Below are 23,498 nucleotides of genomic sequence, written 5' to 3'. Positions count from 1 at the left end.
TTTATTCCTTTGATTGTGTTTAAGTAGTATGCATTTTCATTCTTTACATATAAATTTATCTAAGGAATTGAATTTATAAGAAAGAAATTCAAAAATTTCTTAAAAGAGGAAAACTTGAAAAACTTAATTCACTCCCGTCCCCTCTTAAGTTATATGGCTACTTGCCTAACAAGTTGTAATTTCTACATTGAACTATGATTTATAAATTATGAATGTGAACTCTTTACCTTTGTGTTTAGAACCTTGTTTCGATTAAAAAAAAATTATTTACTCAAGAAATGTACTTTATATTCATTGTATAATATGTACGTGGAGTAAAGGGTGTCACACAGTATGTGTGAACGCAATGGTGCATCCGCAGCATGTCTGCTCAAGAAAAGTGTAAGACATTGGGACATGGCAATACCACGTCGTGTCCATGCATCATAAAAACTCTCAAAAGTGTTTTTAAACTTATATCCAAACATATTCATTGCATATTAGCATAATAAGACCCATATATAATGTTTCATTCAATGACAAGCATAAAGTTGTAATAGATAACCTTCCAATTCCCAGCTAAGCTAATATGTCTTTTATTCATAAAAAGGATAACGTCCATTTTCTCAATGTGGTTCGTTTACACTTGACATATAGCACTCATCTAATCTGCTTTTATGCAGCTGAAATGCAGGGTTAACCCAGGCTCCACAGCTGCACTGCATACCAGCCCAGTTGAAGTTACCCAAACGAGCATTACAACCCATACAGAGAAGTTTCTCCTCCACATGTCCTTCTTGTACTTCCAAGCCAATCCATATTCAGTGTTAGTGTGACGTTTGAAAACGATTTTATGACAAATAAAAAAAATACGAGGAAAATTTAACAAGTACCTGCTTGCATCCATTTCATGGGCTCAACAAATATTGAGGTGCAATCAGATGGTTGCTTTTCCGTTTCCCAGGATTCACCGCTTCTCTTTTTCCACTTGAAGCTTGATTCTCCTTTTCCACGCTCATGGGAAACTATATTTTCCTCTGAAGCAACAATTCTTCTGCATTTCTTACACCGGTATATAACTTGAGGTTTGGTTGTGGTTTCCGTTATATCTTGAGGTTTGGTTGTGGTTTCCCTCAGAGAGCTACTAGGTTCAGCCATTTGTATTGAATAATCAAATGATATTCTGATGGATACGCTGCGAATTTATAAGCAAAAGAGTATAGAAGAAAAAATTAACATATACAGAACTAATAAGTGTCTATTATCCATTCATACAGGCATGAAAGACATGAAGGATAAATAAATTTAAAGAATCTAAAAGTAGAATTAAAGAAAGAATTTGATGTCCGAATCACAGACAAATAAAATTGCAATTAGCAAGTGGAGTCAGATAACAATTTTCAACAGAGTAATCTTCTTTTAGGTAGAACACATTAGCATTAGGGCATAATTTTTAAAGTTCAGAACAAAAATACAGAGAAACCCACAGTTATAGGTTTTAGATTTTAGTTCCATTATGTGCATAGTAAAATCACATATCAATCAATATCATGCAAATCATATAGAAATATATTGTATGTGGAAGCTGCAAAAAAAAATAAAAATCAAGTAGCACTGTTAACATTAGTGGCTATTGAGTTTTGAGGTCCTTCTAAACAAATAAGTGAACAATGAAGATGCAAGATGTATATATTTTGGCTAAGCATGGCCATACAATGATATTAATAAAGCTTTATGTTCATTGGACGGAGATAACAAAATAGTGTTGAATAAGAAATTAAAGTTTTGATATATCTCTCTATGGGTATGGATCTATAGAAACATTGCACATTAACTCACATAACCCAGTTCACACTAGCCCATACTGCCCCCCTGTAGCATAAAATGGATTCCACTGAAATTACCGTTCATATGTTTTCTCACTTGCTTAATTCACTTCCAATCTGACCTTGATTCCTCCTCTCAAATCGCCAGATAAGACAACTTTTGCTGCTGTGGCAGAAAATCTGAGGCTGATGATGTCAAATTCACCCTCCCTTTTAATCCCTCTTCTTCCGCCAAGCTATAGAAGCCCCCAAAACCCCCTGGCTAAGCTTTGCTGACAACATGTCTTTTCTCTCAAAATCATCTCTGACAAGCTTCAACTTTGGGTCTCAATTTTGTGTTGCTTGGATTTTGGTTATATGCAGGTCTGGCTGTGGCTCAGCTGGTTTGAGGATATTGTTGGGTTTGATGTCATAGTGGAGAGAAATGTTGTATAATTGCTAGGCTCAAGTCCCAACCCAACCCCTATGGTTTGTGATGCCCTTCATCGTGACATTATTAACGATTGTGAAATTGGCTTTCATTGTTCACAGATGGGTCTCCGTCAATTTTCTCAGTCCGCTGAAAAACCTAAGAAAGTATGGATCTTGGGCACAGGTCACCGGACCTGTGAAACCCTTTCCTTTTCTTTTCTTCCCCAAACCCTACCTTCACTCACTTTGGCTGATTCACCTTCTTCTTCTCAACTCACTCTCACTCTGTTCTTTTCCTTGTTGCTAATTAATCTTCCTTGTGGTGGCCTTGGTTTTTGAAGGTGCTCATCAAGCTTAGGGCAGAGCTAGCTGAAGTTGTCTCTCTTCTCCGTTCGTTTTCAAACTCCTTCTTCTTCCCTTTGTGCTCCATTTCCCGGAAGCTCGGATTCTTTCCCCGAGGTAAGGGAAGCTAGTTTTGTTGTTGGAATAGGTTGAGAATGAGTTTTTGCAAACTCATTAGCTGTTGATGTTGGTTGATTTTGCCTGAGTTTTGGTAGAATGTGGTTTTCTTGAAGTCTTGAGGTTCTTGATGAAAATTTGGGGTCTTCTTTAATTTTGATTGCATGTTGAAAAAGATGGTGTTTTTGAGATGTTTGATGAAAATGTGGTAGTTTGATTGAGTTGCATGTGGAGTTTCTGAAGTTTCTTGTAGGTTTTGGACTGCATTTTTGAACTTGGTGCGCTGTTGCTTGGCTTCGCGCTGAGCGTAGTTCTTCGCGCCGGGCGCGTGGCCACCAGGGGTCTCCATTTAGGCAAGTCGCCGGGCGCGAGGTTGGATGCACCGGGCGTGCTTGAGAATGTGGGTCTCTGGATAGTCTGCGCTGGGCGTGACTTAGACCTCGCTGGGCGCGATACCAGTTGTGGCAAACTTTGGGGCTTTTGGGTGTGCGCTAAGCGCGACCCTCGTCGCGCTGGGCGTGAGACTCCTTGGAGGTCTCTACCTTGAGGGCGCTGGGCGCAATTTGAATTACGTTGGGCGCGAGACCAAGGGGGGGTCTCTGCCTTCCCCGCGCTGGACGCGGGTTTGGGCACGCCGGGCGTGTGAGACTCCTTGGAGTCTCTGCCTGGCATGCGCTGGGCGCAATTTGGTATTGCGTCAGGCGCGTGTGAGCCTTGGGCTCTCTGGATAAGTCCCGCCGAGCGCGGGCATGTTTGCGCTGGGAGCGCTAGCCCTGGTGCTCTCTGGTTGCATCACGCTGGGCGCAACCACGAGTGCGCCGGGCGCGGAGATGTGATTTCACAAATGGATGTTAGAGGTTGTTTATGTTGAGTTCAAGTCGAAGTTGTTGATTATAATGTGATGACTTGTGGTTAACGTTGTAAGTTGATATGTTGAGTTGTATCAGTTGTATATTGTTGTAAGTTGATATGTTGAGCTGTAAAGTTGTGTTGTGTTGTATGTTGATATTTGATGATGTAGGCCGCAAGGCTGAGTTGTTGTAGGCCGCAAGGATGAGTTGTTGTAGGCCGCAAGGCTGAGTTGTTGTAGGTCGCAAGGCTGAGTTGATGTAGGCCAAAAGACTGAGTTGTTGTAGGAGATCTCCGAGATGATATGCGTGACGACGCATTGTATGCTTATTGATGATTATGCTGTAAAATCGACGGGATGTATGTTGATGAAGTGTTGATAGTTGTAGTTGTTCATATTACTTAAATCTTCCTATATGTTGTTCTTTTTATGCTAGCTTACCCTTTTGTTATTTCCATGTGAATGGATTGCGATGATCATACTATGTATGGGAGCAGAGCAAGGATAGGTGGTGGCTAGTGGTGAGTCTGCGGCTGGCAGGCGGAGCTGGCTCCTTTTGATGTCTTTTTTGTTTCAGCTACTTGGTATAGTGGCTTTGGATGTATTTTTGTATTTTACACCCTAACTCTAGTCGGATTGGGACATTTGTATATATTTATATTCTAGATCCTATATTTATATAATCGTTCTATTCTGTCTAGTGTTTCCGGTGCACTGTGGTTGTGAGTGTAGTGGCCAGCCGGGTCGTTACACTTTAGTGGTATCATAGTAGGTCGAGTCTAGTGGACACTCTTTGGGGTGGTTCCTTTAGGCTTTTGTTGTGTTAACTCTGTGTTGTGCTGTCTTGTTGTGTTGTTTGCTATGTTGTTAATTGTTGTTTGGTTGAGTGGTAGTATACTGAAGATGCTGTTATTTTTTGTAGACGATGACTAGAACCAACGAACAGATAGCCCGTGCCATAGAGATGATGGCTATGGCTATGCAGCAACAAAATGCTTATTTTGCTAGGATGGAGGCTGAAAGAGTTGCAGCTGGTGCAGCAAGGCCCACGGGGTCACAGGAGAGCCGCGACCTAGTTGAGTTCCGAAAGTGTCATCCTCCACAGTTTGCGGGAGATGCAGATCCAGAGACAGCTGACCGCTGGATATGTGAGTTGGAGAAGATTTTTGCCGTTCTGGGATGTTCTCCAGAGAAGAGGTTGGCATATGTTGTGTATATGCTTGTGGGAGAGGCCGAGCATTTGTGGAGGGGCACTTATCAGATGCTTGTGGCGAGAGGAGTTACAGTTGACTGGGAGTGCTTTCGGACAGTGTTCATGGAGAAGTATTTTCCGGAGAGCATGAGGCACGCCAAGGAGGCCGAGTTCATGCGGTTACACCAGGGAGGGCTATTTGTATCTATGCGATGAGGTTCGAGCACCTGGCTCATTTTTATTCACAGGCTATTTCTGAGGCCTGGAAGTGCAGAAATTTTGCTGAGGGTCTGAAGTATGAGTTGAAGAAGGTGGTGGTGCCTATGGCCATCACCGAGTTTCCGGCCTTAGTAGAGAAGGCAAAGATTGTGAAGAGGTTAGAAGGGGGTAACCGTGTGATCGGAGCTACTGAGGGACAAGCTGGGTCCAAGAAAGGAGGTGGAAGTCAGAGGAAGCCGTATGATAGGCCCCAACCACAGCAAGGGGGTCCTGTCATTAGGTGCTGAGACTACCAGAGGAGGAGGACAGGGTGGAGGTGCTGCCCTTAGGTGTTACAGGTGCGGTGGATCCCATTTGATCAAGGATTATCCACACACTGAAAATAGATGTTTCAGATGTCAGCAGATGGGCCATGTGTCTTTCAACTGTCCCACCAGGAGTAGACCGGAGAGGAGTACTCAGAGGAGTGATGCGCAGAGAGCTGATACTCAAAGGAGTAGTGTGCAGAGGGCTGAGACTCAGAGGGGTGACAGACCCACTACAACTGGTAGGGTGTTTGCTTTGACGGGTGCTGAGGCTTAGACTTCTTCTGACCTAGTGAAGGGGAAGGGCAAGGCTGCTGGTAAGGATGTGATGCTTTTGTTTGATTCTGGGGCTTCCCATTCATTTATTTCCTATGCCTGTGTTGTTATGTTGGGTGTGCCTGTGTGTGACTTGGGGTTGAGACTGCTAGTGTCGACGCCCGCTTCTGCTTCAGTAGTTGCTCTGAGCTGTGTGTTGGCTGCCCTATTGTTGCGAATGGGAAGAAGTACAAGGCAAACTTGATTTGTTTGCCTTTGGTTGATATTGACATAATCTTAGGGATGGATTGGTTATCTGCCAATCGTATCCTTATAGATTGTGCCAATAGGCGGTTGATCTTTCCACAGGAAGAGGATGAGTTGTTGATTTCAGCTGGTCAAGCTGAATCAATGCTGAGAGATGGAGCGGAGTGCTTCCTTCTGCTTGCTATGATGAGTGTGGAGACTGAGAGGGTCATTTCTGAGATAAATGTGGTGAGAGACTTTGCTGAGGTGTTTCCTGATGAGGTGCCTGGGTTGTCTCTTGTTAGGGAGATGGAGTTTAGCATTGATCTGGTTCCAGGTGCGGGGCCAGTGTCGGTGGCTCCCTATAGGATGGCTCCTGCCGAGCTGATTGAGTTGAAAGGTCAGTTGGAAGACCTATTGGAGAAGCAGTTGGTGCGGCCGAGTGTTTCGCCGTGGGGTGCTCTTGTGCTGTTGGTGAAGAAGGATGGAGGTAGTCGACTGTGTGTTGATTACCGACAGTTGAATAAGTTGACCATTAAGAACAAATATCCTCTTTCCCGGATAGATGACTTGATGGATCAGCTGAGGGGAGCATCGGTGTTTACTAAGATCAACTTGAGGTCAGGCTATCACCAGATTAGGGTGAAGGAGGGTGACATACCGAAGACTGCTTTCAGGACTATGTATGGTCACTATGAGTATGTCGTGATGCCGTTTGGTGTGACCAACGCCCCTGCAGTGTTCATGGATTACATGAACAGGATCTTCTGGCCGTTCTTGGATAAATTCGTGGTGGTGTTCATTGATGATATCTTGATTTATTCAAGAACCCAGGAAGAGCATGGAGAGCACTTGAGGGTGGTGCTGGAGATTTTGAAGGCGAAGCAACTGTATGCTAAGCTTTCAAAATGTGAATTCTGGTTAGATGAAGTGAAGTTCTTGGGCCACGTGATTTCAGCTGAGGGGATTGTTGTTGATCCGGCTAAGGTGGAGTCGGTGGAACGTCCGAGGACTGTCACTGACATTCGGAGCTTTGTGGGTTTGGCAGGCTACTATCGTCGGTTCATTGAAGGATTTTCTAAGATAGTAGTGCCTCTGACCCAGCTGACAAGGAAGGAGCAGCCGTTCATCTGGACGGACGCCTGTGAGCGGAGTTTTGTAGAGTTGAAAAGGAGGTTGACTACTTCTCCTGTGTTGGTGTTGCTGGATTCTGGTGAGCCCTTTGATGTGTATTGTGATGCTTCTCACCAAGGTCTTGGGTGTGTGCTGATGCAACACGGGAAAGAGGTGGCCTATGCTTCAAGGCAACTGAAGAACCACGAAAGGAATTATCCCACTCATGACTTGGAGTTGGCAGCTGTTGTTTTTGCCTTGAAGATATGGCGACACTATTTGTATGGTGCTCGGTTCAGCGTCTTTAGTGATCATAAGAGTCTGAAGTATCTGTTTGATCAGAAGGAGCTGAACATGAGGCAGAGACGGTGGATGGAGTTTCTGAAGGACTATGACTTCCAGTTGATGTACCATCCTGGTAAGGCCAATGTTGTGGCGGACGCGCTGGGTAGGAAATCCATCCACATGTCGAGTATGATGGTGAGGGAGTTGGAACTAATTGAGGAATTCAGAGATTTGAACCTCAATGTGGAGTTAGCTCAGGATCACATTAGTTGTGGGACGGTCACCATAACTAATGAGTTCTTGAGGCAGGTTGGACTTAAGCAGTTACAAAATGTTGAGTTGGTGAAGCTTCTTGGTTTGTTGGGTACCGAGAAGGTTGTTGGCTTCGAACTGGGAGAAGATGGAATCTTGAGGTTCAAGGGCAGAGTCTGCCTACCTCAGAATGCTGAGCTGAAGAAAGCTGTGTTGGAGGAAGGCCACAAGAGTAGACTTAGCATACATCCGGGTATGACTAAGATGTACCAGGACCTCAGGAGGACTTTCTGGTGGCCTGACATGAAGAGGGAGATAACTGAGTATGTGGCGGCCTGTCTGACCTGTTAGAAGGCAAAGGTCGAGCATCAGAAGCCGAGTGGGTTGATGCAGCAGATTGAGATTCCAGAGTGGAAGTGGGATAGCATTACTATGGATTTCATTGTGGGGTTGCCTAGGTCAGCTAGGAATAGTGATGCTATCTGGGTGATTATAGACCGGTTGACCAAGTGTACGCATTTCTTGCCTGTCAACATCAAGTGGTCCTTGGAGAAGCTGACACAGTTGTATGTGAGGGAGATAGTACGGCTGCATGGGGTGCCTTCTAGTATTATTTCCGACAGAGATCCAAGGTTCACTTCCAGATTTTGGCAGAGTCTACACCAAGCCTTAGGCACGAAGTTGAAGCTGAGTTTTGCTTATCATCCGCAGACGGATGGTCAGTTAGAAAGGACAATCCAGTCCTTGGAGGATCTGCTTAGGGCTTGTGTGTTAGACCATTTGGGTAGCTGGGAGGAGGTCCTACCATTGGTTGAGTTCACCTACAACAACAGTTTTCATGCAAGCATTGGGATGGCACCATTTGAAGCGTTGTATGGCAGAAGATGTAGGACTTCTCTGTGCTGGTATCAGGATGGTGAGTCAGTGGTGGTAGGTCCGGAGCTAATCCTACAGACTACTGAGAAAGTGAAGATGATTCAGGAAAGGATGAAGACTGCTCAGAGTAGGCAGAAGTCGTATGCTGACAAGAGGCGGAAGCCTTTGGAGTTTGTCGAAGGGGAGCATGTGTTTCTGAAGGTGACTCCGACTTCTGGTGTGGGTAGAGCACTAAAGGCAAGGAAGTTGACACCGAGGTTCGTGGGTCCCTATCAGATCATACAGCGTGTGGGTCCGGTTGCTTATCGGTTGGCCTTGCCACCGTCTCTTTCAAACCTACACAATGTGTTTCATGTCTCCCAGCTAAGAAAGTACGTCCATGACCCGAGTCATGTGGTGGAGCTAGATGATGTACAGGTGAAGGAGAACCTGACTTTTGAGAAATTGTCAGTAGCTGTAATTGATCGTAAACTGAAGGAGCTGAGGGGCAAGTCTATTGCTCTGGTAAAAGTATTGTGGGATGCAGCTACCGGTGAGGCTACTTGGGAGGTGGAGCAGCAGTTCAGGGAGCGGTATCTGTTTCTTTTCCCAAGTAAGTCTGTTTTCGGGGACAAAAACTCTTGTTGTTGGGGAGGTTGTGAAACTCTTTCCTTTTCTTTTCTTCCCCAAACCCTACCTTCACTCACTTTGGCTGATTCACCTTCTTCTTCTCAACTCACTCTCACTCTCTTCTTTTCCTTGTTGCTGATTAATCTTCCTTGTGGTGGCCTTGGTTTTTGAAAGTGCTGATCAAGCTTAGGGCAGAGCTAGCTGAAGTTGTCTCTCTTCTCCGTTCGTTTTCAAACTCCTTCTTCTTCCCTTCGTCCTCCATTTCCCGGAAGCTCGGATTCTTTCCCCGAGGTAAGGGAAGCTAGTTTTGTTGTTGGAATAGGTTGAGAATGAGTTTTTGCAAACTCATTAGCAGTTGATGTTGGTTGATTTTGGCTGAGTTTTGGTAGAATGTGGTTTTCTTGAAGTCTTGAGGTTCTTGATGAAAATTTGGGGTCTTCTTTAATTTTGATTGCATGTTGAAAAAGATGGTGTTTTTGAGATGTTTGATGAAAATGTGGTAGTTTGATTGAGTTGCATGTGGAGTTTCTGAAGTTTCTTGCAGGTTTTGGACTGAATTTTTGAACTTGGTGCGCTGTTGCTTGGCTTCGCGCTGAGCGCAGTTCTTCGCGCCGGGCGCGTGGCCACCAGGGGACTCCATTTAGGCAAGCCGCCGGGCGCGAGGTTGGATGCGCCAGGCATGCTTGAGAATGTGGGTCTCTGGATGGTCCGCGCTGGGCGTGACTTGGACCTCGCTGGGCGCGATACCAGTTGTGGCAAACTTTGGGGCTTTTGGGTGTGCGCTAAGCGCGACCCTCGTCGCGCTGGGCGTGAGACTCCTTGGGGGTCTCTGCCTTGAGGGCGCTGGGCGCAATTTGAATTGCGCTGGGCGCGAGACCAAGGGGGGGGTCTCTGCCTTCCCCGAGCTGGACGCGGGTTTGGGCACGCCGGGCGCATAAGACTCCTTGGAATCTCTGCCTGGCATGCGCTGGGCGCAATTTGGTATTGCGCTAGGTGCGTGTGAGCCTTGGGCTCTCTAGATAAGTCCCGCCGGGCGCGGGCATGTTTGCACTGGGCGCGCTAGCCCTGGTGCTCTCTGGTTGCATCACGCTGGGCGCAACCACGAGTGCGCCGGGCGCGGAGATGTGATTTCACAAATGGATGTTAGAGGTTCTTTATGTTGAGTTCAAGTCGAAGTTGTTGATTATAATGAGATGACTTGTGGTTAACGTTGTAAGTTGATATGTTGAGTTGTATCAGTTGTATATTGTTGTAAGTTGATATGTTGAGCTGTAAAGTTGTGTTGTGTTGTATGTTGATATTTGATGATGTAGGCCGCAAGGCTAAGTTGTTGTAGGCCGCAAGGCTGAGTTGTTGTAGGTCGCAAGGTTGAGTTGTTATAGGCCGAAAGACTGAGTTGTTGTAGGAGATCTCCGAGATGATATGCGTGACGACGCATTGTATGCTTATTGATGATTATGCTGTAAAATCGACGGGATGTATGTTGATGAAGTGTTGATAGTTGTAGTTGTTCATATTACTTAAATCTTCCTATATGTTGTTCATTTTATGATAGCTTATCCTTTTGTTGTTTCCATGTGGATGGATTGCGATGATCATACTATGTATGGGAGCAGGACAGGGATAGGTGATGGCTAGTGGTGAGTTTGCGGCTGGCAGGCGGAGCTGGCTCCTTTTGATGTCTTGTTTGTTTCAGCTACTTGGTATAGTGGCTTTGGATGTATTTTTGTATTGTACACCCTAACTCTAGTCGGATTGGGACATTTGTATATATTTATATTCTAGATCCTATATTTATATACTCGTTCTATTCTTTCTAGTGTTTCCGGTGCGCTGTAGTTGTGAGTGTAGTGGCCAGCCGGGTCGTTACAGGACCCACCGACAGAATTGGAAAGAGCTACACAAATCAACCTATGTAATGGATCTATCGGTAACACATGCAAAATTAAGGGGCAAAGACACTTCCATTTTAAGTCATTCCCAATTCAAAACATATCATATCAACCTCTTAAACCACCAGTTACCAGGCAATGTTATCTAAACTACCAAGCCGCAAGGTCAGTGTGACTAGCTCTAAAATAAACAGATCATATTCACATAAACCTTAAGCTAACTAGAATGCATGATGCACCTCAAACCAAATCAGAAGATTAATATTAAAACCGCACATGAAAAACAGAAAGCAGTACAATGTTCAAAGATCATTGAATCAACTTCTTAGCACTAAAGACAAGAGTATAAGAAACTAAAACCAAATGAATCTACCCTGCCATCAACCAACTAGCACAGGCTTAAACACATGGATCCAACAATGAAGGTATATCCAGAACCAAGAAAGAAGGATTAAGTAAATAGTGAGCGAAAAGTCACAGTTTGTGAATTATAACTTAGATATTCTAATAACATAATTGTAAAATAACTTATTAAAGACACTCATAACCTTTTCGATTGCAGGTAAAATTATATCATTTAAATTTTGTGTAAAAACGATATTTAATTTTAACAATGCTCTGTATAAATTTAACTGCATCTGCATATATGTACCACAAATGGATTCAAAGGAGACATCCTGTCAAACATCTTAAGCCCCAAGGAAAGAGAACAAGTAACTAACTAACTCATAACTGACCCTGTAACAAACTCTCCTTCCTTACACACAAGATTTAACATGTTCACAAACTTGGCATTTTATCAAACACTTAATATGCAACTAACATTGCGTTAAATTAATGAGCCAAAGCAACATACAGAAATCATAAAATTTACAATGGCATCAAACTCAGATTTACAAAAATTTAAATTTCATTTCCACACGGAGCAATATGCGAGTGAATACAGGATCAGATAATAAATTAAAAATTTATCTGATTCTGATATCTCTATAATTTATACAAAAGCATAAAGCAAAAAGGGGTTACCAATCAATCCTTTCCTGAGAGGAAAGAGCCAGATCCTGATATCTCTGTCTTTTGATTCCACTGCAAAAAGAACAAAATCTAAGTCTATGCTTTTTATCCTTTGTAATTTTTTTTATTATTTTATTTTATTTCAGTGTTGTTGAGGAGAGTGAATGGGTGACTGTGAGAATGCTTGATTGAATTTGAGGAAATATCTCTCAGATGAGAAGAGAAACGGGGCTAAAACAAGAGTGAGGTTCCACCTGTAAACTCAAGAAATCTATACCTATCTCGGGATTCTATGATGGAATTCTATGTTTAGGTATTATGCAGACAATTTTAACATTTAAAAATGAGGACAGCTATTTTCTCCAAATATAAGATGAAACATTGTCCAAAATTTTAAAATATTAATACTTTTTAACAAATTTATTATTAAATAATTATTTTATTTAATGTTTTATAATTTAAATTAATTTTTTAAACATTCAGAATACATTTCGGACTATTTTATCCGAAGATGTAGAATTTTTCTTTAAAAATTGCACGATCATATTTGGGAAATTTTTATAACCTTTTTTGAGAATCCTCACGTGAGTTGATATTCACTTTTTTTTATCTTATAATTTATTTTTCACATACTACCTTTTTTTATAATTTTAATTTATTTATATATTAAAATTTATTCTTGTTTATTATTTAAATTTTTTTATGCTTGAAAAAGTGCATAGTTATTAATGTAAGAGTGTATTAGATTGAGATTTTGAAAGAAAATTTTAATATAATTTTTTTTTGTGAATTTTCATAAATTTTAAAAGATTTTATAAAAATATCTTAATTTTTAGAATTTTTTTTAAAGATTTTTAAAACTTCAATTTTAATTAAGACTTTATAATCCAAATTTTAATGGATTTACATTATAAGATTTTAAATGATTTTATGAATTTCACAGAAAAATATTAATTTGTAATATTACAATATTTAATAAAAAAAATATAGCATAAATAATAAAGAAAAATAAAACTAACATAATTTTTCTATTTTTTTTTGACAAATAATTGTCTTTTATACAAATAATTGACTCTAATATTTCTTAATTAACATTCTTCACATATCTAAAGTTATAGTAATCCTTTATATATTGACACATTCTCTTTCATGCTAAGTTCGAACAATATGTTTAAAAATTATTATCTTTATTAATTAATAATATTAAAGATAAAGATTCATCCACTAATTTAATTAAAAATTCATCTGAACGATATTTTTTTGCAAAGTTATGTAGTGTTGCATGTTAATATAAGTTTAATTTGTATCTTAAATAAAAATAGAGGTTCTAACTTAAAAATTGTGAAATGTGATTTAAAAATACTAAATATCCTATAAATTACATTTTTTAAGGATGTATGGCGTAAATTAAAAATTTTACTTTTATTTTGTGAGTCATTATTATGACTTGCAAAGTCTTTTTAATATGTGTTTCAAAATTGTATATTTCAACATTAAATTTTATTAAAAACAAATAGTTAAATTTTAATACTTAAAGAATATTGATAAATTATACATCAACTGATAGATAAAAAATAAAAAAAATAAAAAAAGATAGGACGAGAAGAAGAGATAAATGAGAAAGATGAATAAAAAGAGATAAAAAGAAGAAAGAGAAAAAGAGAAGCAAGAAAAGAGAGAGAGAGAGAGAGAGAGAGAGAAAGAGAGAGAAGAGAGAGAAAAATATGAAAAGAATTAAAAAGAAAAGAAAAAAAAAGAAGAGACAAATGAGAGATGAATAAAAAAAATGAGATAGAGAAAAAAGAGAGAGAGAGAAGAGGGAATAGCGGGAGAGAAAATATTTAAGAAAAAAAAAAAGAAGAAAAAAAGAGTATAAATAGAAAGAAAAAAAAGTCATGAAAAATCTTAAAGGTTTTGGTGAGATTGTTTATGAATAAATTGCATGTAAATGACATTAAAAAGTCTTACAAAATTCAGTATTCAAAATAATTTATTGAAATTTTTAGATTTTTGAATATCAACGGACTTTTTCTAAGTAAAAAAAAATTCTTAATTGAATACCACCAAAATTTTGATAGATGGCTAAAATATGTTTTGAATATCACTAAATTTTGACAAACTCTTAAAAAAATCTTGATTATCTTAATTGAATACCACAACTTTTTTATATTAAAAAAAGTCTTGATTGAATACCACAAGACTTTTTTATCATAAAAAATATTTTTTAAAATCTATTGAAATCCTAATTCAATATACCCGATATATTTATGCTTTGGACTTTATTATATTGTGACATAGTAAAAATATAAAAGGAATGTCATTTACTATTAGATTATACAAAGACACAAGTGATTAATTATTTTCATCTAAAAATTTTATTAATGATATTGATGACTCACAATTAAGTTCAAGAAATTTAAATAACTTTAAATGTATTAATTAAGGATGCGACTTTATAGTCTAAACAATATATATTTTTCTTTTTGCATATATTAGAACTACCAAAAGAACAATTATATAATCTTTATAAAACTATATTTTTGTTTGCATAAATAAAAAATAATTTGAAAAGAATTGTTTAAATAAAAACTCAGAAAAGAAAAAATATAATAATAATAATAAAGAGGGAATTTATTAATGAACAAAGGAGAAAAATCATCCACATTATTAAAAACTTATTATTTTTTATCTGGATAATTTGATAGTTTTATATATAATTTAAGAATTTAAATAAAATTAACATTAAAGGAAATCTTTACTTTGTAAAAACTAGAGTTCAATGCAGTTTTTCCTGATAATTAAAGTTAAAAAAAGATTTTGATATAAATTTATTTTTATAATCCTTTAATAATTGCTCACTAACTTTTAGTATATTATATATATATATATATATATATATATATATATATATTTAAAATAAAGGTTGGAAATACTTTTTTGTCAATAGTTGTTAATAAGAACAATTCAATGCTTTTATAATCGTCTTTAATATCCATTTTTATATAGATATATTTTATCATATTTAATATGTTCACATTAGATTAAAAAAATAATATTTATCTACACAAAAGTGTCTTTCTAGACTCAGTACAATAGAATATTATGGGTATAAATATTTTATAATATTTTGTATATTTTAAATTAAATTATATTTTTAATCTTTTAATTATTTTGAGATTTTCACTAATATTTTAATTTGTGAAATGCATAGACAAAATATTTATTATATATAATTAAAATTTATAATAAATTATATATATAAATAAATATTATGTTTGAATATATAAATTATATTTAAAATTTGTATAAATAGATATTTTTAAACACATAAATTATATTTTAAATTTATGATAAACAATTTATACTATAATTTAATATTATTTTTATTTATTAATAATTTATTTTAAAAATTTTAAAATTTAATTTATAAATAATTATGATAAATAAAAATTAATTTAGATAAAAAGAAGTAAAAAAAAAAACTCTAAAATCTCTCTCATTGAAGAAAAATAGTGAAATACGCAAGATAAAGATTCGTATTTTAATCCTTAACTTTTAAAATGTTGATTTTAGTTATTTGTCTTCTAAATTTTGATTAATTTGGTTCTTCTGAAACAATAATTATTTTCAATTTGAGACATAAATTTTTGAAATTTCTCATTAAATTTACTTATATAAAAACAATTAAACGTAACTAAAATTCAAATAAAAGAGTGTCAGACCACTAGGGTTGGGTGGGGAGGGGTTGAGTAGTTAGAAGCATGAGGAACTAGGTTCAATCCTCATTGCGAAATCTTTCCTATCTTTATCAAAAAAAAAAAAAAAACAAAAGAGTGTCATCAATAAAGTGAAAATTGCATAAAACTAATTCTAAAATATAATTAAAATTTTCAAAAAATATAATTTTATATTATCTTTTAGTTAATTATGGTATATATATTTCATATAATTTTTACTGTATTTATAGTCTTTTTAGATTTATATGTCAATTGAATTTTATTATTTTATGTTTTGATATCAATAAAAAAAAATGGTTCAAAATATGTTGTAAAATTAAAAATCATCATTGTTATAAAAGGAATAAATTTATTTAAATATAAAAGATAAAAATCAAAATTAACATTAAAATAGATAAAGAACTAAAATGAATTTAAAATATAAGATAAAGAATCAAAATTATAATTAAATTTTTATTTTATAAAATTATTTATTTTTTGTCAAAACAAATTATTTATTTTTATTATCAAAATAATAATTTATTATTATATATTTATTTTATTTTATTATAGTATTGTGTTTTATTAGACTATTACTATACTATTACTGTTGTAATACTTTTTTTTATTTTATCTTTCTATGATTATAATATTAATTCAATGCTATTTTTCTTATATTTTACTAGTGTTATTTTTATTTATTTCACTTTTCACATATGTTTGAAGATTATAAAATTAAATAATATAATTTTTATATTATAAAAAATTGTTATTATTATTTTAAATATTTATGATATTTGAAATATCTATGATAATGTTATTGTACTGGTATTAAGAGATACATAGTTTTGTAAAAGATTATTTGAGTCTTAATTAATCTTAAGTTAAATTTAATTAGTGAAATTTTAATATATTAAATGCGAATGATTATCTTATTCAAGAACATTTTATAAGGGATTATACTTCGACAAGAGAACTTTTAGAGTTTTTTTCAAATTTCTTGCCAAATTCAATTTTTTATTTATCTATTATTTATAAATTAAAATTTAATATTTTTAAAATAAATTATCAATAATTAAAAATAATATTGAGTCATAATATAAATGATTTATTTTAAATAAAAAATATAATTCTTAAGTTTAAAATTATTTATTTATATAATTTTTAAATATACTTTTATATGTTTTAATATAATATTTATTTATATATATAATTTATTATAAAATATAGTTATGTATACCTATTATAAAAGAGACATATTTAGATAATTATTCTTTTGATCTTCACTTTTTAGTAGACCATTATACTCTATGGATGTAAAAAAATATTTTTATATTTTCTCTAAATAATTATTCATAACTTTAAATATTCTATCTCTTTAGTATATAATAAACATTTAACTTGTCAAATTGAAAAACTAAAATATTAATTATACAATAAAAGCAGGAGTGAGCATCGGTAACCCGAAGCGTATGATTCAACGGTAGGGGTTGATCCACGCTTAAGCACTGCTGTCGGCGAGGAGATTAGTCACTGCTGTCGGCGGGACGAACCAAAAAAAAGGAGTGAGCATCGGTTGTTACAAACAGTTTTCGATGGAAAAATTCAAAACCAAGACCATGCATTTGACTCAAAACAGAAACTGTTTTCATTCTTTTATATTCGCAAGTGAGTTGGGTGTGAAATGAAGATATTTGGTGCCTTTATATAAGGAGAAGAAAAATGAATGTAAAACATGTGTGAGAAAGAGAACAAATAAGGAAACACTTGATTTTGAATGTACAAGAGAGTTGGAGTAATAACAGTGTAAAATAAAATTACTTTGGTCTATTATTCAGTCTGATGTGGATTTAGATGAAATTTTTTTAAAAAACTCACATTCAGTTGACATCACTTGCGTCATTTTTTTCATATTCAAATCAATACTCAGTTTAAAATCGTCTAAAATGCTTATTAACAAGTCGGATATATTAGTATTCCGTGGGGCTCCGTAATCATGTACACCAAAGTGATGAATTTTGATTTAGATAACTTATTTTTATATTATATTGGGAATTAAAAAAAATTTATATTGTTAAGTGGACTTGTAGTTAAACACTTTCTTACAATAAAATTATAAACATTAGAAAATTTTATATTTTAAATCACATAAATAGATAAAAATGATCACATCATGATAAAGATTAAAAATAGTAATTTCAAATTTTAGAAAGATAATAAATAAGCAAATAAATTTCCAGAAACTAAAATAAAAACTTGTTCATTTTGTATGTCTTAAAAATATATTTAATTCTTGTTTCAAATATCTTGATGATAATTTTAATATTTACCATAACATTAATTTTATATTATATATATAAAAAATTACATTTTTTATTAAATACGAAATGAAGCATACAAATATGGACACTGAACGAGTTAATCAGTAATATACACACAAACATAAATGTGAGAAACCAAATATTCATTTAACAACTAATACATATCATAAGTTTATAACAATACTATATCATAAGTTTAAAACTTATATAAGTTGCATCATATGCAGAATCCAACTGAAAATTAAGCCAACTGAAAATTATTAAGGAACAATTTAAACCAACCTATAGGCCTATTAAGTATCATTTAAATAGAAGTTTGCAAGTTGCAGAGCCCCTTGGGCACATGGCCAATTGTTGTAGCATTCCAAACTTTTCCCACATATTTAAGCCATGTTGGATTGTCATGGTTTGCAAAGCTCTTGCATGATGCAATATATATTTCACAAATTGCAGCTCACACTCTGTGCCTTTATAATTCATAACAGTGCACCTCCTAAGCTGTGAAGAAATGCATTCGGGAACAAACCGAGGGCAAGCCCAATCCTGAGGGAGAATCCTTGCCATAGGCTTATTAAGGACAAAAGTTTGAAGCTTGGGGCAATGGATAAGTAACTCAAACACCATATACCACTTAATAAAGCTCACAAAGTTAAGCTCAAGGTGAATTAAATTTGGGAACAAAGGAAAGCCATGTCGGTGGTTCGACTGCAAGAGTTTAAGATAGAATAGTTGTAAGTAATTCTAAATGAACAATGTTAATAACACAAAATTTCCCTTTTAAACACCATCACTTATTGTATAGTGAAACAAATATGAATCTTATTAAAAATCTGTGGATCTCATTTCCTTACTAATGAGAAAGTATTTTATCACTTAATCTTTGTGTGACAATAAGACAAAATTTGTTACAATAACTTTTTTTTAATAAAAAGATTCCATTACTCTTAGGCAAAGATTGACGGAAAATAAGGCGAGATCTGGGAAATAATAATTTTCTAAAATATGAAAACATTTTACCAAACTAAGCAAATTTGCCATTTTTGTACATACCTCTAAGAAGAATCGAAGAGATTGCACATTAGACACCACCGTGAGAGGAAACTCAACCCCAAAACTAGTGCCAATATCTACCCTCACCAATTTGGGCATGCTTTGATACCCCAAAATAGTACCAAAATTGACACGATTGGCTCTTAATTCTTCCAGAACAGGACACCCGCGAAGAATCCTGGAGATATACTCAATCCCTCCCACCCTAACATAATCCAAATGTAGTATTTTGAGCACGGGCAAGTCAACAGACTGAAGAATGTCGACACCAACCTGCCATAACTTGAGAACAACGAGGGTTTTGCAATTGAAGACACTGCTAGGCAATGGGAGCGTGAGGGGCATCTCGAGGTGGAGGTGCTTGATGCCACGCTCAATGACAGCCTTTATCCATATGTTGAAGTGGGCCTTTGGGAAGATGTAGTTTGGGCCCACGCGAGTGTTGATGCGTAAGCGTGCAAGCATGAGGGGTTGTTGCACATTGCGCGAAAGGAGGGTGGCATAGGCAAAGTTTAAGAAAGGGGAGTAGATACAGCCGTTTTGAAGATAGGTTTGATCATCTAGGTGGAGATCGAGAGCAGGGACGAAACGCCATAATGGACACCACCGCTTGGAGAGGCGGCTTGTGGTGATGGTGTCACGAGTTGGGAGAAAAGAGAGTATGTGGCACAAGATGCCATCAGGTAAGGCACTGATCCTATCCTCCATTTCCATTTCAAGATTATGATGAGAAAGAAAGGAAAATGGTGATACTAAAAAAGGTAGAAATGGTTGTTCTTGTGGGTTCAATAGTACTTTGTGTAGATATGTTATATAGACAAATTCTTGAGTGGATCATTTAATAAGTACCTTGTAATATGCCGATTCTTCGCTGGACTAATTTATTATGAAATTAATTTGAAACAGATGTAACAAGTTGTAACCAGTTATATTATTTGTATATGTCATCTATTTTTTATATATAAAATTATGATAACGTCCTTTGAAAGAAAAGAAGAAAAAAAAAGTTGAGAAAAAAGGATTCAAAAGTTTAAAAGTAAGGATGAGAATAGGTCAAGTCTTAAACAAGGACCTATGACCTAACTTGTTTAAAATCTAGTCTAACCTGACCTATTTATTAAAAATATCAAATTTAGACTTTTAAAAAAAATCTATTTATTTGAAAAGGTTGAGTTTATGCTTATAAAAAGCTTACTAGACTTGATAGGCCAACCTTACTATATCTTAATACTACTATCCAATATAGTTTTCAATTTTTTTTCTCACTCTTTTATAGGTATAATCATGTCATTGTACATGTTAAATTCAAATATTTCTTATTTTAATACTACTTATATATAATTATAATATAATTGAAGTAATTGTATATATTATAATGAATTTTACTTTGCACATAATGTAGTAATAATAATTATCAAAGAATATTTTTCATTTCCATGGTTGTTTATTTTGAATATTCCAAATGAGATATATGAAATATTTAGAAAGTTTTTTGTTGGATAAGATTATCCTTTTTCATTACATTTATATGTGAGTTGTCCTTGTTATATTAGTTTTTTATTTTATTTTAAATTCTAAATTTTAATAATACTAGTAAAATATCTTTTTATAACACAAATTAAAAAAAAACTTGCATGTGTAATTAAAAATAAATTTGTTGGCTTATTTAAAAGTATGGATATTAATGTATTTAAGAATGTTATTGTAAAATAAGCTTTTAAATAGACTAATTATATGTCATACAAGGCTTTTAAAAATATCAACCCAAGCTTAGGAAAGAATCTATAACAAATAATAGGTCAAATTTATACTTAAATTTATAAAAAAAGGCTAAAAATTTCAAAAAAGAAAAAGAAAAAGAAAAGGTAGAAGAAAGGAGTAAAGAAGGTGCATAGTTCCAAAATAATAGTTCTACACGAGCAAAAAAGGTTGACAATGGAGGAAAAAGAAGGATAAGGATAAGGAGATAAAGTGAGGGGGTCCAACATCAAAGATCGAAGCAGCTAGTGAAAGGAAATATTTTATTTTATTTTTTCTAAAAAGAGAGAAAGGATCGAAGAGACCACCGATCCTTTTTCTCTTTTATAACTTTTCTATTTTTGAATTTTTCTTTTATTTCCTCCTTCATTTTTTTTTCTAATTTTTTTCATTTACAAGTTTGGATGTGTGACACCCTCTGCCTTACATGCATGCATACAATAATATAAAATAATAATTTTGAAAAATACTTCATTCATCAACTAAAACTGTGGACAAAAGGTAACACATTCAAAATCTAGTATCCAAGAACTAAAAACCAAAATAAATAATTACAAGAAATTCATTACACTTTGCAAAAACACCGTGAAAATCAAATAAGCTAAAATTTCGTTTTCAATAAAACAAAAAAATATTTTTTATGCTAAAAATCCTGATGTCACATCCTATTAGACTAATCCCATCAACAATTTAAACTCCTTCAAAATCAAAGTCACCTACATAAACAATCCAAAACAAAACATAAGGAAACAAGGGAGTGAGAATATATCTCACTCCAGCTACCGGTGTAGGAAATGGTCGAGTAGCCTCGCACATACAAAAATACATAACATAATCATATAATTCATATATCAATAATTAACAACAATAAATTAATAAGAATTTATTCGCATTCTAACATTCCACACATCATCACATCACAGTTCAATGTATAAAACATGTTATGCATATGTAAGGACAAAACTCTCTGAGCTACATGCATGTGGGACCAGTAAATCACTTTATTACTACTTGAAGGTTGAGTAGTTTAGGAGTACATGTCAGGTCAAGCAATCACAACACTTTCACTAAAAGGAAATACACCAGTGGCGTATCAAGATAGCTATGTTGACCAAGTTTCACCCCATACACAAAACATGGCATGACTAGGGCTCACAAACCTAGTTATCTCCAACGATCATGGAATCCTCAAGCTTTTATACGAGAAGGACCTTCCCTGATAGCGTATTTCACATCAAACCCATCACACAAAAATAATTTTATGCAAATGATAAATGTCACACATAGACTCTTATGCGCAACCAACAAATTATATTCACATCACATCATATTTCACATTTCACTTCACCGCCAATATTTAGGCTTGTTCACTTGTTTCACTTACACATATCACATGTCTCATAACTCATAGGTTTCTCGATATCATAAAATTTCAATTCTTCTTATACACTATCAATCTTATTGATAGGCACATCACATACCATTCTTTCACTTCACCTTCCATAGATAACTCACGTCTTAATCCAAAAAAATCATGTAATTCCTTAAGCAATACTAAATTAATTAAAGACACAAATTTAGGTACACAAGTTATAGGCATAGGACAACATCTGACATGGGGTGCCCTGCACCCAACACGAATGAGGCCACGAACCTTTGGAAAGATCACACTTGGTGTGTTTCTTCCCATGCCCAGTGAGATCACAACAAGGAGTCCCGTAGAGCTCCCACACCTGGTATAACTAAACTCATGCCCGACATCATCGATGCCACGAGTATTTCAGGATTTTGCACTTGGCGAGTCTAATACGATGCTCGACGTTGTATCCGTAAGGTCACATTTTGCATAATTTGTGTCTTACTCACTACCAGTTTGGAGTATGAATTCATGTAATTAAAGGATATCTATAATATAATTAGTTGATTCTTATACAAGTAATTACTAATAAAGTTGATTTTACAATAATTTTATTTTTATTTTGTTCTTAAGGTTTCCTCCTGAGGAACCCACAAACACTCATAGATTCACAAATAGGGACAATTTCAAAGATCAAAAGCAAAATTATATCATAATAACATGTTTAGAAATCATAGAAGCATCATATACACATCTATATAAACATTGCAATTAACAACAAGAAATTGAGTTTAATCACTCACACAAACAAGATTGGGGCCAATCACGCTACCCAACAGATAATTCACACTCGGAGAGAGGTTCTCACTTTCCCTTACCTTGATGGACACTAAAATCTGGGTTTGGGTTTTTGAGCTCTCCTCTTGTAGCCTTTGGCTGTCCTCCTTCTTCAAATCACAAGATGGATGAATTTATATGATAAAGTGAGGCAACCCTAGTGTTACTAATGAAGTTAGACATGAAACACATAAAAGGGGGGTTGAATATGTGTGTGTGTGTGTAAGAAGGAATTTTAAACCATTTTCGCAAGAATAATGTTCTTCGTCCAATGCACGTTTAGATACCAGACAGTTATGCAGAATTTGCTTAACACAGGGTCATTGCGTCTGAAAGATTTATCATCTGCTGAAGGAAAATGTTTCATATAACAATAATGATTAAAGTTCTTGCATTTTCCTTTTCAAGATACTTTCATTTAAATAAAAACAGTAGATAAAACTCTTCAGTGTATTAAATATATATTAAACAAAGTTTGCGTCTACGTTTGAAAAATGATTTCATTAAGAGATTCAGGGTGGATGAAGTTTTTTCACAAAGGTTTAACCAGTAATGAAGATATACGTCTGAAACATAGGAATTAAAAGTGCAAGTTATTTTATACTGGTTCACTTAGACCGAGCTACGTCCAGTCTTCTTCAACTGAAGGGTTCCACTAAATATGCAATTAAGTACA

The 23,498-nt window shown here is 35.1% G+C and overlaps 2 protein-coding genes across 3 annotated transcripts; both read right to left on the bottom strand.

The window, feature by feature from the left end:
* Positions 1–442: 442 nt before the first annotated feature.
* Positions 443–12,131, bottom strand: LOC109809220 (putative inactive dual specificity protein phosphatase-like At4g18593). Of its 2 annotated transcripts, none has more exons than XM_020372469.3 (4): positions 12,038–12,131; positions 11,796–11,855; positions 873–1,174; positions 443–781 (listed from the first exon to the last, which is right to left on the bottom strand). In XM_020372469.3, the coding sequence occupies exons 3-4, from the start codon at positions 1,135–1,137 to the stop codon at positions 606–608; spliced, it is 441 nt and encodes a 146-aa protein (XP_020228058.1). In that variant the 5' UTR covers positions 1,138–1,174; positions 11,796–11,855; positions 12,038–12,131; the 3' UTR covers positions 443–605. The 2 variants fall into 2 exon arrangements, with proteins under 2 accessions (XP_020228058.1, XP_020228057.1); XM_020372468.3 differs by having other exon boundaries at positions 12,061–12,079.
* A 5,638-nt stretch (positions 12,132–17,769) lies between these two features.
* LOC109809751 (F-box/FBD/LRR-repeat protein At4g26340) lies at positions 17,770–20,166 on the bottom strand. The gene is made up of 2 exons (XM_020373140.3): positions 18,871–20,166; positions 17,770–18,525 (listed from the first exon to the last, which is right to left on the bottom strand). The coding sequence occupies exons 1-2, from the start codon at positions 19,582–19,584 to the stop codon at positions 18,121–18,123; spliced, it is 1,119 nt and encodes a 372-aa protein (XP_020228729.1). The 5' UTR covers positions 19,585–20,166; the 3' UTR covers positions 17,770–18,120.
* Between the last annotated feature and the right edge of the window lie 3,332 nt (positions 20,167–23,498).

Source organism: Cajanus cajan, chromosome 4 (genome assembly GCF_000230855.2).
Source record: "Cajanus cajan strain Asha chromosome 4, NIPB_CcT2T_4, whole genome shotgun sequence".
NCBI lineage: Eukaryota > Viridiplantae > Streptophyta > Magnoliopsida > Fabales > Fabaceae > Cajanus > Cajanus cajan.
This window is presented reverse-complemented; position numbering and strand designations above follow the sequence as displayed.